At 42.2% G+C, this 15,003-nt stretch overlaps 1 protein-coding gene across 3 annotated transcripts in view; it reads left to right on the plus strand.

Moving 5' to 3' along the window:
* The window catches only part of ct (cut), a 70,432-nt gene that overhangs the window by 42,481 nt on the left and 12,948 nt on the right, over positions 1-15,003 (plus strand). Inside the window, exons 3-5 of one of the 3 annotated variants that reach the window (NM_001272381.2) lie at positions 9,498-9,982; positions 10,055-10,230; positions 11,738-12,646. In NM_001272381.2, coding sequence (NP_001259310.1) covers positions 9,498-9,982; positions 10,055-10,230; positions 11,738-12,646 — 1,570 coding nt within the window. Of the gene's footprint in view, positions 1-9,497; positions 9,983-10,051; positions 10,231-11,203; positions 12,647-15,003 lie in introns of all 3 variants that reach the window. The other 2 variants (NM_080025.2, NM_001258636.2) reach the window with 2 other exon arrangements.

A 15,003-nucleotide genomic window follows, 5' to 3' on the forward strand; every position in this document is an offset into this window, starting at 1 on the left:
AAAATTAAACTCAGCCGGCAACAAGGCAGCCAAAAACCAGATCAACTGTTTAAACAACTCATCGAATCGATCCCCCTGAGAAATTTGGTCGCACTCCCTTATTTCATTTCTCTGCTGGTCTCAGTCTCTCTTTTTCTAATCAAACAAAAAATAATAATTGAAATTCGTAATCTTTGATTCAAGGCAAGAGCTCAATTATTTTAGATTTTTTATTAATTTGATTCTCATTACGTTTATTTGTTGCTTTTCGCACTTGTCAAATGTTCAAGAATTGAAACGAAGCAAACCAAATTATTGGCGACTATTCGAATTTAGTATGAATTATTATGCCAATCGAAGCAAAAGTTTGACTACAAAAATTTATTTGGTGCGCTGCTCAGAGAAATATTATGAAACGGGTGAGGGCAACATTTTCGTATCGGATTAGTGGTTTAGCTATTGAAATGGTCTCTATCCATCTCAACATGTCATTAGTCTCAATTCAAACACAAAAACGAACTGAAAATGTACAAAAAGACATACGGCGATACGAATAACAATAATAATAATGCAAATACAAATACAAGTCGCACAATTGCAATTATTCAATTCAAATCAATCAGCACACAAATACCATAGCACATGGATTACTGGAGACATTGAGCTTAGTTTAGGACTACTATACTACTGCCTGCAATCATTGCTGCTGCTGCTGCTGCTGTTGTTGTGTGTTGCTGTTGCGCTTATCGTGGCTGTTGTTGCTATTTGTATTTGCTGATTAAAGTGAAAAACAGTCATTATCGTATACAGTGGCGTATGAAAAAGGGACTTTCGATAAATGAAAGTAGGCTTCTTTTGAAATTCCAAAACTAACAGCTAGCTACCTAGCTTCTTCGACTGTTTACTTCTATTGCTGATGATCTGAGGGATTTGCGTTTGTAGAAACCCATATGCGATCCCCATTGCAGTACGCCACTGATCCAACAGAACACACAAACATACTTGCGAGCCTATACAAACCAACCAACCCCCTGGCATTTTCGACCAATTGCGGATAAATTCAATTTATTTATCGCATATGGATTCTGATCGGCGAGTGTCTGAGCAGTCCGGCCATAGAGATAGTCCCTCTCTATATGGCCGGCCAGCCCTCTCTGTCGCACATTGACTGATTGCCGTAGAGCAGTGTTGTACTTAGTATAGTTTTGTGCCGGGTAAATGTGTGATTTTGATTTTTTTAAATTGATTATTTCCTTATTTTCGTTCGCTTGGGCTTTTGTTGTTGCGTGAGCTAGTTCAGTTCAATTTGGAATTTAAAAAAATTATTGTTGATGCGGCGACGGCTGTTGCATCAGCATTATTGTTGGATTTATCAACTTTCCCGCGCCTCATTAAATGGAAAATCTCTTCTTTTTTTTGTTTTGTCGTTTTTTGCCACTTCGTAAATTTAGAAACATGCACACGGCTCTACCTAATTGGAGGCCATTAAAACGGTGACAAGTCGAAAATGCAATTGGCCAAAAAGAAAAACCGAATTCGCTCGTGATTTATGGCCAACAAATAATCGGCTGAAGAAGGTGGTGTTTTGGGGTGGGTGCTCAAATGAAAAATCTGCCAAGTCTTGGCCCAAAATCTTGTAGCCATTAATATTTTTCAGTATGGGGTCTCCGAAAAACTCACACACAAAATCACTGGCAATTTCTGGCAATCTGTAAAATTGTCAATTTCGATTCCACATCGCACCTCTGGGCCTCCAAGTCAATTACAGGCATGAACGGAAATTTAGCATTTCAATTAGCAAAAGACGACGAGACTTCTTCTCCTTCTCCTGCTCCTTCATTTTGCCTGTCGATAAATCAAATTTCATTTCTTTTTATTAATTTACCATTAAATTGAGTTTGCAAGCAGTCGGAAGGTAGCAGCAGCAAAGCAGCACAGCAGCAACATGATGCTCTTTTGCTGATCCCACGGCAAATAGCAAACCTGGCAATTAATTAACTTTGCATTTGAATTTATTATCTTGAAGATAGTGGCAAAAAGCATACAGATATTCAAGCAGTCATGGTTAAAGTTGCTGTTGCTGCCTGATGTTGCTGATGTGTTTGATTAGCCTCCGTTGGCGTTTTTGTTTGCTAACCTTCGGCGATGTGTGTACGTGTGACAGTCCAAAACGATTATTATGATAGATAGTCAAGTACAAAAAAACAAGACCAAGAATTTATGCAATTGCCGAGATGCGGTAGTAAAACGCGATTAAATATGGCACAAAGAGAAAAAAACAAAATAACGAGAAAAAATATATTTATCTTGCTTGGTTTTATGTGCGGAAAAGCACCTAGGCAAAGCTAAGCAATTAACTACACAATTGATTTCAAATTAAGAACGGAACAGGGGCTCAAAAACACCCCGATGAAATGCCATAAAATCGTGAAATATGTCATTATAGCGCCTGATGCTCTGCATTTTAGTTCTTTTTGGTCCCATCAAACGCAGTGCCAAGTCCGATTCAACGAAATTCGAACAATTAAAAAAGGCTAAGCATAAAAATCATTCAATTTGGGGCCGTAAATGCCTGGCCTTTAATTAGTTTGCTATGCTGTCGCTTCAATTTTGATGCAAGTTAACCGCGACATCGTCGCCGTCCCCCATCTTCAATTCCCAATCTTCATCGCCATCTCATCTGAACTCATCTCATCTCGACTCATCTCCGTTTTCGTCGTCGTCATCATCCGCATCCGAGAAATCTCCAACTCAACGCAAATTAAGCGTCGTCAAAATAATTGCCGTGGCTCGGTCAAAATGCGACCCAGACGCACAGTGGGCGTTGTGGGGTTAATTTAAAAATAGTAACACTTGATTTTATTTTTCCATGTTTGTTTTTACTTTTCAACTCAAGCAAAGTGTTTTGTGCGTAAAATATATCCTCAATATCCGATGAATTACAATCACTTGAAATAAAATTCTCAATTTAACCCACCGTTGCTTAGCCTAAAACTTCAACCAACCAATTTCACTACCATTTCCTTTTTACCCCAACTCTAAGTCAAAACAAGGCGGGCAATTAAAATAAGCTGGCCATATCTATTTTTCCCGACTTCTTTTTCGGTGCTTTTTATGCATTTCCACTGGCATTTAGCCCTCCAACTGCCGACCGTCTAATAGGAATGAAATTGTCATCAAACGAAGATTGAGTTTAGAAGGAGACGCAGGCGAGTTAATCGATGCACAGACAGCGATGAGGGGCTGAAATTCAATTAGAAGTTGACGCTGATGTTCAAATCAAATTAGTGTCCCGTCATAGTACCGCCCATCTGCCTGCCACGCCCCCGAAAAAAAAGAAATAGAGAACAACAAATTTTGCGGTGACTTTCTTTGGATCGAAATACATTTAGTATTTGCTTAGCGGCTCTTTTGATAGCATCGATATCTTACTTTTTTCACCTTTATTTGCCAAACTTGCAGCTGTTGTCGTCGAATGACTTTAACCTCTTGACAAGCCCCCCGACTTCCTTTGACCCCTTAAGTAGCTTTGTGTGTTGCAATTGCAGACACCTGCTTAACCTCCTATTTTTCAAAAATTTCACTCGAAACACACACAAAAAGCTGGCAAAAAGGACAACTGCAAGCGGAAGGAAGTTGAAACCATTAGAAATTGGCAAACCCCCCATTTGGAATTTTATACCCGTCCGTTCTTCATATTTTCATATATCCATTGAGGGCCAACACAAAAAAATAGCCGAAAAAATATGAAAGCACACACAGAAAACAATGACTGCGACCAGGAGCAGCAGGATCATCAGACAGGATGGAGAGGACTTTCCGTTCGAGCCTTACGACTGTTTGCTCGAGAGATGTTGATTGGCATTCGAGGGTTAAGTGGGAGAGGGGGCTTTCCTCCATGCGGGCAAAGGACCAAAAACAGGACCAAAACAACACGACCGAGAGATGAGCAATGTGCCGTGCTCATAAATTATTGTCTAGACTATGATTTTAACGTTTTTTGATTATGAAAGACCACTCAAACCCCCACCAAAAAAAGGCAAAAAAAAACCTATATAATAAAATTTCGCTGGCATACACAACCTTTTTCGGATTTCCTTTTTTTTTTGTTTTGTTTTGCGTGTGCAGATATCATATCAATAAGCAAAAGGATTAGACATGTGACTGGGCCCCGAATAACCCACGGACCACCCATCTCACTTCGAGTGCTTATCGACAAAAAATATATAAAAAACCCGATTCTACACATTTTTTTGGCAATATGAATAAAAGTCAAGGGGTTTTTTTATGTGCCAGCCAGACAATTATTAAGCAAAAGTTTAACGAATTAGAAACAAAAGTTTGAGTCGAGTGTGAGTTAAGGTGGGCAACTTTGATTAAAATTATACATATGTAAGGGCGTTTGGGGGGTTAGGACAAGCAGTGCGCCCACTCAAGGGTTAAATATAGGGAGGGGAAAAGGCAGAGGCACAAATCCTTGTCTTCCCTTTCTCACGCACAAAATGGCAGACAATAAAATCGAAACATAAATCGAAAATTGTAAAATTCTAATAAGAAAATGCGCGGTAAAGAAGAAGAAAATATTTGCCCCCTCATATTTTCTGAATGATAAGGTGGGCGATATCGGGGGGTCCTGGGAATTGTAAAGCTGTCAAATTTTAATTACAAAACTTTATAATCCAAAAAATACAACAACATCAAGGGGGATAGCAGAAGAAGAAAGGCGAAAGACGAACGAGTTGCGAATTGCGTGCCCCCAAGGGGGAGCTTCAAATGCCATTCGCAACCCCCCCTCCCCCGCATCCACTTGGAAAACCCCCTTCAAATCAATTCAATAACTCTGGAACTGTGTGCGTGTACGCGTAAATAAGCGAATGAACGAATGACTGACTGACTGAATGACTATTTGACTGACTAACTGACAATCCCCCCTTTTTAGCCACCAAAACCCACGTTTTCGTGCCAACTTCAACTTGCAAAATGTTTGATTTATGCCTTTGAATTGTTGTAAATTGCCAGGTCCCCTCGAACTCGTACCCCCCACATATACAGCGCCACTCCCCGCGCCCCTTGAAATTTTCAAAACCCATCCAGAACCCCCCCGGCAATTGACAAATAATGCAAAAATTCTGGGGAAATTACCTGCGATTTGAGGTCTTTAAGTTGATGAATTGTCTGTCAGTGGAAATGAATGAATAAGTGAATGAATTAGGCGATTGAGTGAGTGAATAAGGCCGTGCAATCAAAAGCACGGGCCAAATATTCAATTGAACAGTTCGTTTTGGTTTACAATTCCACTTTATTCGAAAGTGTTTTAATAGGGTTTAATGTGATACCTCGGATTTTCCGATAATATGTATTTTTAAGCTCGCCAGAAACAAACAGATCGAAACGAAAGTACCCTCATAAATATCATAAATAAAGAAATCTTTCAGATGAATCATTTTCGATAGGATAAAAGTTGAGGGAGGCTGGATGCATGGGGAAAATGGGTGGCGGGGGCTTACTTACTGTAGGGACTCTTTCCATATGTGACCTCTTTCGGGGTCTTTGTTTCTGCTTTGTATTTATGTTTGCTTTTCTCCGCTTTTATTTTTTGTTTTCACTCTTTTCTTTTATTATTTTTTCTTTCGTTTCTGTTTGCGCTCTCGCTCGTCATATTCTTTGTTATCTTTTGTTGCAAATTGCCAACTTGGGCATTGCCAGTTGCAAAAATGCAACATCCACAGCGATACAAACAAACAAAAGCCTTGGCGTCAAAGCTCTGGGGTGCACTTGGCAGACTTTTAAGCTTCCTCCCCCGGAAAATGCCCCCTTTTTTTTAACACTCGAAGGCCCCTCACAGCCCGTCGAAACATCGCGGACCATACTCCTTTGCCAACACTTGAAACAATCAAAAATCAATGACAAGCTGCACGGCAAAGAATTATCACTGAGCGAAATAAATTCGCATCTAGCTTATGGGCTATATAACCGAATCACGATATTTCTCTCTGTGTGGTACATAAAATTCAGCAAGGAACGCTAGAAAAAAAAAACAGTTGACGACATTGAGACGAAGCTTCTTCCCCGGCTGTTGCCTTTTACTCATTTGTCTTTTGGCTTTTTGGAAATTAACAACAGAGTCAACCCCCGGCCAGCCTCCCAAGCCCCCCACCCGCCACCTGATGTTGATGTTGCTGCTGGCAAAAGTTACCCCTTTTTTATATGCGCTATCTCTATCCATCACTCCACTTTCGCTTCTGCCAGTCATATATATATTTTAAAATTTTTATGCCCGAATGAATTTTAATTCCTTTGACGGTTTTTGCCTTTGCCAATGGCAGCTGACGGCCTAAAAGTTAAAAAAAAAAAAAGAGAACAACAAAAAACAGAAGAGAATTATTTTATAAGCAAGCCCTGAAGAGCTTCGTTCGGTGTGGTTGTGTGTGTGTCTTTGATTGCTTATTGTTAATTTGTATTTGTAGATTGGTGTCTTTGCGTGTACATATATGTGCCTGTGTGTGTGAGATGCTGCTGCTCGCTGATTAAACCCTTTTTTTACACCCCCACCACCACCCACTCACCATGCTGAAAACCCTTGCCTCATGTGGCATATATATGTGTATGTATAGAGACAGCAGACTGAGGCATAACCTTAATTCCTTTTGGCATTTTATGCTTCCTTCTGTCGCACTGAGAAAAAATTGCTTTCATTTGACTTTTGAAACTAAAAGCTTGTCACTATCGATCGTGAAATCGTAAGATTTCTGCCCCGATCAAAACTACTTTAATGGTCTTTATTCTTATTCGGTCATACATATGCACTTGAATATTTTTCCATGTGTAAGCGAAACTCCTGCTGCCAATTGTGCGACGTTTCTCGTCTTTTGCCTTCGAGTGTTTGTTATTGTTGTTTCACATCCCAACCTCCCTCCCCAAAAACCCTCCATATATGTATATTGACTGCTTTGTCAATTGTTATGCAAAGGGTAAAACGAAATGCGGGAGGAATGGGTACTTTTCGGCTGCTTGGCAATTTTGTTAATTACAAATCGTTTGCTTTTCGCTCGCTGCTAATGTTCCACATTCCCGTTCTATCAATTTGTTGTCAAAAATTATAACCCAAACTAAGGGAAATCCAACAGCAACAGCTCTCCTGTCCAGTTCTTTTGTCCAGCTTTTGCTGTCGGTTTAGAGTGGGTCGGGAAAAATGTAAATTTTCATAATTTCACAGTCAATACAGGAGGCAAAAACCAACACAGGAGTCCTCAAATAACCCCCCACCCCGCTCAAAAGTATTTGTTATAGTTTGTTTGATTGCTGTTAGATGTTACATATATAATGAACCCCCAACCCCCCCTGAAGGACCCACCAGTTTGCAGCCTCATCAACCACAGAAGGAGTTGCAGAAAGTTTGTGCTCAAGGGTTGAAAATGATTTCTGCTGTCTGTGTGCTGGAAATCCAAAAAGTTGATTTATCGTTTTAATATTTCTTTTGCCAGGGCGTTTTTCGAAAATTTTGTGGCAATGCAAAAATCGAAATGACAGTTTCGCCCCTTAATTTTTGGCTTTCAATTTGCATACTTTGACTGGGCATTGTTGCCAAACTTCGTTGTCAATTATGTTTACTAATTAAGTTTTTCACTTATTGTAACAGTGCAAAGGTACGTCAAAGAATCGCATATTGAATACACAGATCCTGGGGTACAGTTGCCACATATGCGACTGTCTACTCATCCGCAGGACGACACATGCCCTGAAATGTAAGATGAAGAAAATCCATTCGAGTGTTTCCCCGCGACTTTCGCTAATTACGTTTATTTAAGAAAGCTGAAAAATTTCATTCTCCCAAAAAGGGGGAGGGGGGGGACTGCGAAGAGCTCTGAGCTTCGCTTGTCTGCCAAGCCAGTTGGCAATTAGAAGAGCCACCCCCTCAGGACCTCAAAACCTCCTGGCTTACCGCACCCATAGGATTTTTATGCAATTAATTTGAGTCGTTTGTCGTCTTGTCATGTCTTCTCCTTCGAAAGGGTGGCTCGTTCAGTAAGTTTGGTATTCTCCGTATCCCGTATGCTAATGAAAAATCGAACACGCATGCCAACATTTTCGTATACCCCATCCGGGGGGCCATACGGAAAGGGACAACAACCAAACCCAAGCCGCTTCACATGTCCTGGATCCTTTGATTGATAATAGAATTAACCGGCTGGCGGCTGTTTTGCATTTTTCGCCATGCCACATGGCAATACACGCATGTTGTTGATGCTTTTTTAATGCCAATTATGTGCTATGGTTCTGGCCCATTGTTTATGGCCAATAATCATCAGCGTTCGTTCAGGCCCATCCAGAAATATTGATAAAATAGACACATGAAGTGGGGCTTGGTTGGGGTTGTGGTGTTCCCATGTTGATGAAATTATTGTTTATGCCCATGTTCGACACAAATCACGCAATGACACGCAAATTCCTAGTTAGAATTATGTTGATTCGTCAACTTATTTATTTGCATATGGGTTAAAGTTTACTCATTCCCCATTAGAACAGCTCGATATTGGTAGTTTTCCTTTGGCGAAGTTAAAGTTCCCGAAAAGCATTAAAGAAACAATTATGTGACTAATTTACTAATAAATTTAAATAAAGTCTCCTGGTTATACGATTAAAACTCTTTCCTTATGAGAAAGTCACTTTTCATCATCCGACATCCGAGAGATCGATATATTCCAATTTTAGCGTGCAGACAAAGTTTGGTCATGGGTCCCGTGGCAGATGCGTCAATTAAAAACCGCGCCGTAAAATTAATTTTAATCACATAATAACAAATACACACACACACACACGTGTGTGAAGGAGGACAGGGGGCGGGACACGCCCACCTGGCTGACATTAAAAAATTTCGTTGCATACCACACGGCGCTGTCGAAAAACTTTATCTTGTCAACTTTCACCAAGAAAAGGGGCGTTTTTAAGAGTGGCGGTGGCACGAAAACGAAAATCAAGAAGGGATGAGAGTTTGTGTGTGTGTTGTCGACGCACTTAAGAAAAATTCCCTTGTCAAATTTGCCAATTATCATATTTTCATCAAACAAACAAAGTTCCAAACAAAGCCCACATCGGCAAAGCTGGGGGCGGAATCTTCGTTTGTTGGGCGGCTGGGGCTTCACTGTACCTGGCGGCATTTGGCGGTTGGGTGGTTTGTGCCACCATCAACCATCACTCCCTGACAATCACCGCCGAGCGACATTGACGTCGTTGTTAATTTTATTAAAAATTATTTTATAACTCTCGAGAACTTTTCACGCACACACACACATACACACACACACACACACGCTCGAACGTATGCTCATGTGAGGAAAATGTGTATTTCCTTGAAGGTAAACGATGAAAACACAAGACAACAGCTATCGATGGGAAATGACAATGACATTAGATCAGACCTTAGAATTGAGGAGCTTAAGGAACTAAGGAACCCTAAACTTGTAAAATCAAACAAGAAACAAATCCTGATCGAAATCTCGACTGCTCTGTTATTCCAGATTAAAGCCCTTTTGGACGAACTGCAGCGCTTGAGGGCGCAGGAGCAGACGCACCTGGTGCAAATCCAACGATTGGAGGAACATCTTGAGGTCAAGCGTCAGCACATCATCCGATTGGAGGCACGTCTGGATAAGCAGCAAATTAATGAGGCACTGGCCGAGGCGACCGCTTTGTCCGCTGCCGCGTCAACCAACAACAACAATAATAGCCAGAGCAGCGACAACAATAAGAAGCTGAATACCGCTGCAGAAAGACCGATGGATGCGTCATCCAATGCCGATCTACCGGAGTCCACAAAAGCTCCAGTTCCGGCGGAGGATGACGAAGAAGATGAGGATCAGGCCATGCTGGTGGATTCCGAGGAAGCGGAGGACAAGCCAGAGGACTCACATCACGATGACGACGAAGATGAGGACGAGGATCGGGAGGCGGTCAATGCCACCACAACCGATAGCAACGAGCTCAAAATCAAAAAGGAACAGCAGTAAGTGTACAACTCAGGGGAAAACCAAGCAATTTCCATTTAACATTAAAATGCACTTTACACTTTCAGCAGTCCGCTGGATCTGAATGTGCTCAGTCCGAATTCGGCCATTGCCGCTGCAGCTGCGGCCGCCGCTGCCGCCGCCTGCGCCAATGACCCCAACAAATTCCAGGCTCTGCTCATCGAGCGGACCAAAGCCTTGGCCGCAGAGGCGCTCAAGAATGGCGCCAGCGATGCCCTCAGCGAAGGTAAGTCTTGAATTCTCGTCGCAGTTTTATAAGCTGGGTGGATCGATTTGTAAAATTAAAAAAAATTTTATTCAGCAATATTTATTGATCGCTTTAAGTGCGTTCTAAGTTGACTTATAATCGATTCGCCCTAGTGCGTACTGTACTTCCGGTTTGTCTTGCCTCTACTTCTTCCTTCCTTCCATCCTGCTTCCTCCGCTTGTCCGATATTTCTTGGTTTATCAATCGCTTTGATTTGGAACCGACGGCGTCTACATGCTGTATTTCTTGATTTATTTTTTTTTTATGGTTTATTTGACCGCTTATCGCCGGCGGAGGATAAGCCGTCCGGCGAAGAAGGAGCATAATTATATTATGGGGCGGGGGAGGTGAGATGAGGAGGGGTTTCAATAAAGGCAGACGGCGCCACATTTTATGGGCTTAAAAGGCAAACAGCTCTCGTTTTCTTTTTCCTTTTTACTTGCCTTTCATTTCCACCTCTGACAAAATATTTGCATCGAGCGAATGTGAGCGTTCGATGGTTATTGTTGCTGTTGTTATTTTGTTGATATCAATGTTATTGTTGTTGTTGTTATTAATGAAGTTGATGTTGTTGTTAAGTTCTGCATGTTTATCGATAGCAGAACGACACACTCCATCTCTCTATATCGCTATTTTCAATCATAAATCGTTTTAATATGTCATATTCATATATTATATATATATATATTTATACATATATACTCCAACACACCAGAGATTCTTTGTTATTTTATTGCATTAAATTGGCAAGAAAAAAATCGAGAAAACAAATTGATAAATACAAATTTCGCTGTGAAAAAAACAAAGAACTGGCTAAAAAAAACAAATTTTGATTAATTTTTGGCGTTATGTTCCATGGATGTTGTTGATCAAATATACAATAAGAAACATATGCTCTTGCTTTAAAAAGCAGCAACAACAAATAGCCCCATTTGTTTGTTGTTATCCCCAGAAACCAACCGAAATCATGAAGACGAAGACGAAGTGTCGCCAGCAGCAACTGCAACTGCAACACTCGCAACGCCTGCAACAGTGGCAACACCAATTGAAACACTGGCCACCGATTCGGAAGCAAAAGCCAGCAATGACATGGCGCCCAAGCAGGAAATCGAAGAAGTGGATGACGAGGATGCCACCGATGAACCGGTGATCCTGCCGGAGCAACTAGTCAACGACTATTGGCGACGGGGCTTTGTCGAATCGGGGAATAGCACTAATACGAGCACCGCTGCAATGCCAGGGAGCAAAACGCCAACAATTTATCAAAATTTTAAGGTCGAGCAGCAGGCACAGTTGCTGCCGCCACCGCCGCCGCCACCACCACCCCCGCAGCAACAACATCAACAGCAGCAACAACAACAACATCTACACTTTTCACAGCAACAGCAACAACAACATCAGCAGCAACATGGACCATCGTCCACAGCCCTGCTTAGTCAACTGGTTAACTCAACATTTTCCAACTCTTCCAACTCTTCTCGCCTAGATGCCCACCATCAGCAGCAGCAGCACCACCAACAGCAGCACCAACACCAGCAACAACACCACCAGCAACAGCACCTCCACCAGCAACATCACCATCACCTGCAACAGCAACCAAACAGCGGCAGCAACAGCAATCCAGCGAGCAACGACCACCATCATGGACACCATTTGCATGGCCATGGTTTGCTGCATCCTTCGTCGGCGCACCATCTGCACCACCAAACGACCGAATCCAATTCGAATTCGAGTACACCCACAGCGGCGGGAAATAACAATGGTAGCAATAACAGCTCCAGCAACACAAATGCCAATAGTACCGCTCAATTGGCCGCCAGTTTGGCCAGTACACTCAATGGCACCAAGTCCCTGATGCAGGAGGATAGCAATGGCTTGGCCGCCGTCGCCATGGCGGCTCATGCCCAACATGCGGCTGCCTTGGGACCTGGATTTTTGCCCGGCCTTCCAGCGTTTCAGTTTGCCGCCGCCCAAGTGGCCGCCGGTGGCGATGGACGGGGTCATTATCGTTTCGCCGACTCGGAACTGCAATTGCCACCGGGTGCTTCGATGGCCGGTCGTCTTGGAGAGTCGCTCATACCCAAGGGTGATCCCATGGAGGCCAAACTCCAAGAGATGTTGCGCTACAACATGGACAAGTACGCCAATCAGGCGCTGGATACCCTGCACATTTCGCGACGTGTCCGCGAACTGCTATCGGTGCACAACATTGGCCAGCGACTATTTGCCAAATACATACTGGGCCTGTCGCAGGGCACCGTTTCCGAGCTGCTGAGCAAACCCAAGCCGTGGGACAAGTTGACGGAGAAGGGACGAGATAGCTACCGCAAAATGCACGCCTGGGCCTGTGACGATAATGCCGTCATGCTGCTCAAATCGCTGATACCCAAGAAAGGTGAGTGGATTAGCCTGTAAGCGGGGCGGATATATGTATATGTGTATGTGTGTATGTATGGTATATTTAGACGGGCTTTGCAAGTTGGACAGGTGGGCGTGGCGCGAAAGTTGCAATGCTGTCCAACTTAATCTAGCATGTACATGCATACATAGATACATATATTGCTATACCTATTTTAAACTTCTATTGGGCTGGATATTCCGAATTATCAGTTCATTGAACTAGTTTCGAAACCGGACTATAGCCCGATTGAAAACCTTAGGCTATTACCGATTGAAGAGAATCCTTCAGCTCGAACTTCAAACGATGTCCTCGCTGTCCTCTCTCCTTTTTTAGCTTTCTTATTTTTCTTATATTCCTGCGGCTTTTGGCGTTTTTCATTTCGTTTGGCCGGCGGCCAAAACATTAAATTGTGAAATTTTAATTATTTTTGATTTTTGCGTATAATCAACGTGCCAACAGCAGCCACACAGAGCACCAGCAGCAGCGACAACAAACTTGACGACGCCATTTTCTGGGGAGGAGGAGTGCGGTGGCGGCGGTGGTGGTGGGGGGCAGTGGCGGACCATGGGGAGGGGGGCGTGGCGGACCAAAAAGAGACATTTGCGGTGCAGTTGGAGCGGCCATTTGGCTGTCGCCATAAATTTCGGCAAATTCGCACATTAGGCGTGAAAATGAACAGGAATTCGTTTCAGTTTGTCTCGTTTTTCGATCTAATATTTTTTGTGTTTAATTTTTAGTTCTTGTTTTTCATTCACGGCAAATTCCGAGACGCGCAATATTTAGCGATCATGTCTGAGCATAGCTAAAAGTAACAACTTTTACCTATTAATATGCCATTTTAAAGTACAAAACAATTTCCAGTTATTTCCCGCAACTTGTTAGCTTATTTAGTATCACTTACCCCAATGTCTCTGCTCTTGTTATCCAGTTGTCTTGGTTTCCCGCTCCCTTATTGATTAGTCATCAATTTTATGTCCGTAAAACTTTCTGACAGCGCAAAAAGCGAAAATATGTCAATGCAAAAGTATGTTTAAAGTGCTAGCACGCATTCGAAACCCCCTTTCGGTCGACGCCCCTTCCTCACCTGCTGCAAAGTTAATCAAATGTGTGTGACTGTGCGTGTGTGTGTTGGTCTAAGTGCATGCAAATGTTGACAATTAATTTATGACGATTACTCATGGCAGCTAAACTAACTGTGACTGTTTATAGAGAAGAGTTGCTGATGGCAGGGCGGGGGGGTTAAAGTTGCCCAGCAGAGGGTTAAGAGTGAGATGAGGGGTGCGGAATCCAAAGGCTAAAGTGCAACAGAGGTTATTCGACTTTTTTTTTTCAACATAACGTTGCTAATTATAGGCAAACATATACGAGCAGTTGAGCGAAAAGATCGTAGATTCTCAAAAAGATCTTTCTTTTGCTGTATATAATTAATTAATTAGTATTCATTAGCTTTATCTTTGATCGATTTTTTTTGCTAAGTGAACTCTCTCTCCCCTTTCTGGGCATCCATCTAAGCTCCCTCTCTAAAATGCGCCCCTGTCAACTCTGTTGGCTAACAATACTTTGAAGTCATTGTGGCAAAAGTTAACCCAGGATGCGCGTCAATGAATTTTGAATTGTAATTGTTTAAAGCGCGTTATGAACGAAACCGCTAAAATGGGTGGACATAAGGTGGGGCTTGGGGGAAAGTGGGTGGTAAAGGTGGTTACAAAAAAAAAAAATGGGGAGGAGGAGCTGGTTCGACGCGACGACTGCCGTGACAATTGGTCTGTAAAAGGCTTAAAACAAAATAAAACAGAAAAAAATGGTAAAAAAAAAATAACCATACATATAGCGAACAACGTGAAGTTGAATTAAATGTAAACAACAACCAGCGATGACGACAACAACAACAACAATAGTAATAACAACAACAAGAACAACAACAACTGCAACAACAAATACCAACTGCAACTGACTTCAACGAGGCATGCAAAACGTTGACGTGCCGAGCGTTTGAAGTCGTCTTTGTGGCTGGCCAAAAAGAGGGTGGTACTGGGTGGTTGTGGGTGGCAGTGGTATGCCACCACACAGGGTAGGCAGGGTAGCACCACTAGCTCGAAGCAAAAGTTTTTGCGTTTTCGGTTTGTTTTCCTATTTCTTTGCTTGCTTCTATTTTTGCTGTTTTTTGGTTTTTTATTTTTACATTTAACGACAATTGTTGCATAGTAAACTGCAAGCGCAGGGTTAACGTTTTGCGGAGGACGAGTTCAAATATCGATAACAGGTTAGGGCTATAGGATTCCATGATTTTAAGATTGACTAATCAAATATTAATACGTATATTAGGCTGCTTTCACATAAAAAATAAGATC

This window comes from Drosophila melanogaster, chromosome X (assembly GCF_000001215.4).
Source record: "Drosophila melanogaster chromosome X".
Classification (NCBI taxonomy): Eukaryota; Metazoa; Arthropoda; class Insecta; order Diptera; family Drosophilidae; genus Drosophila; species Drosophila melanogaster.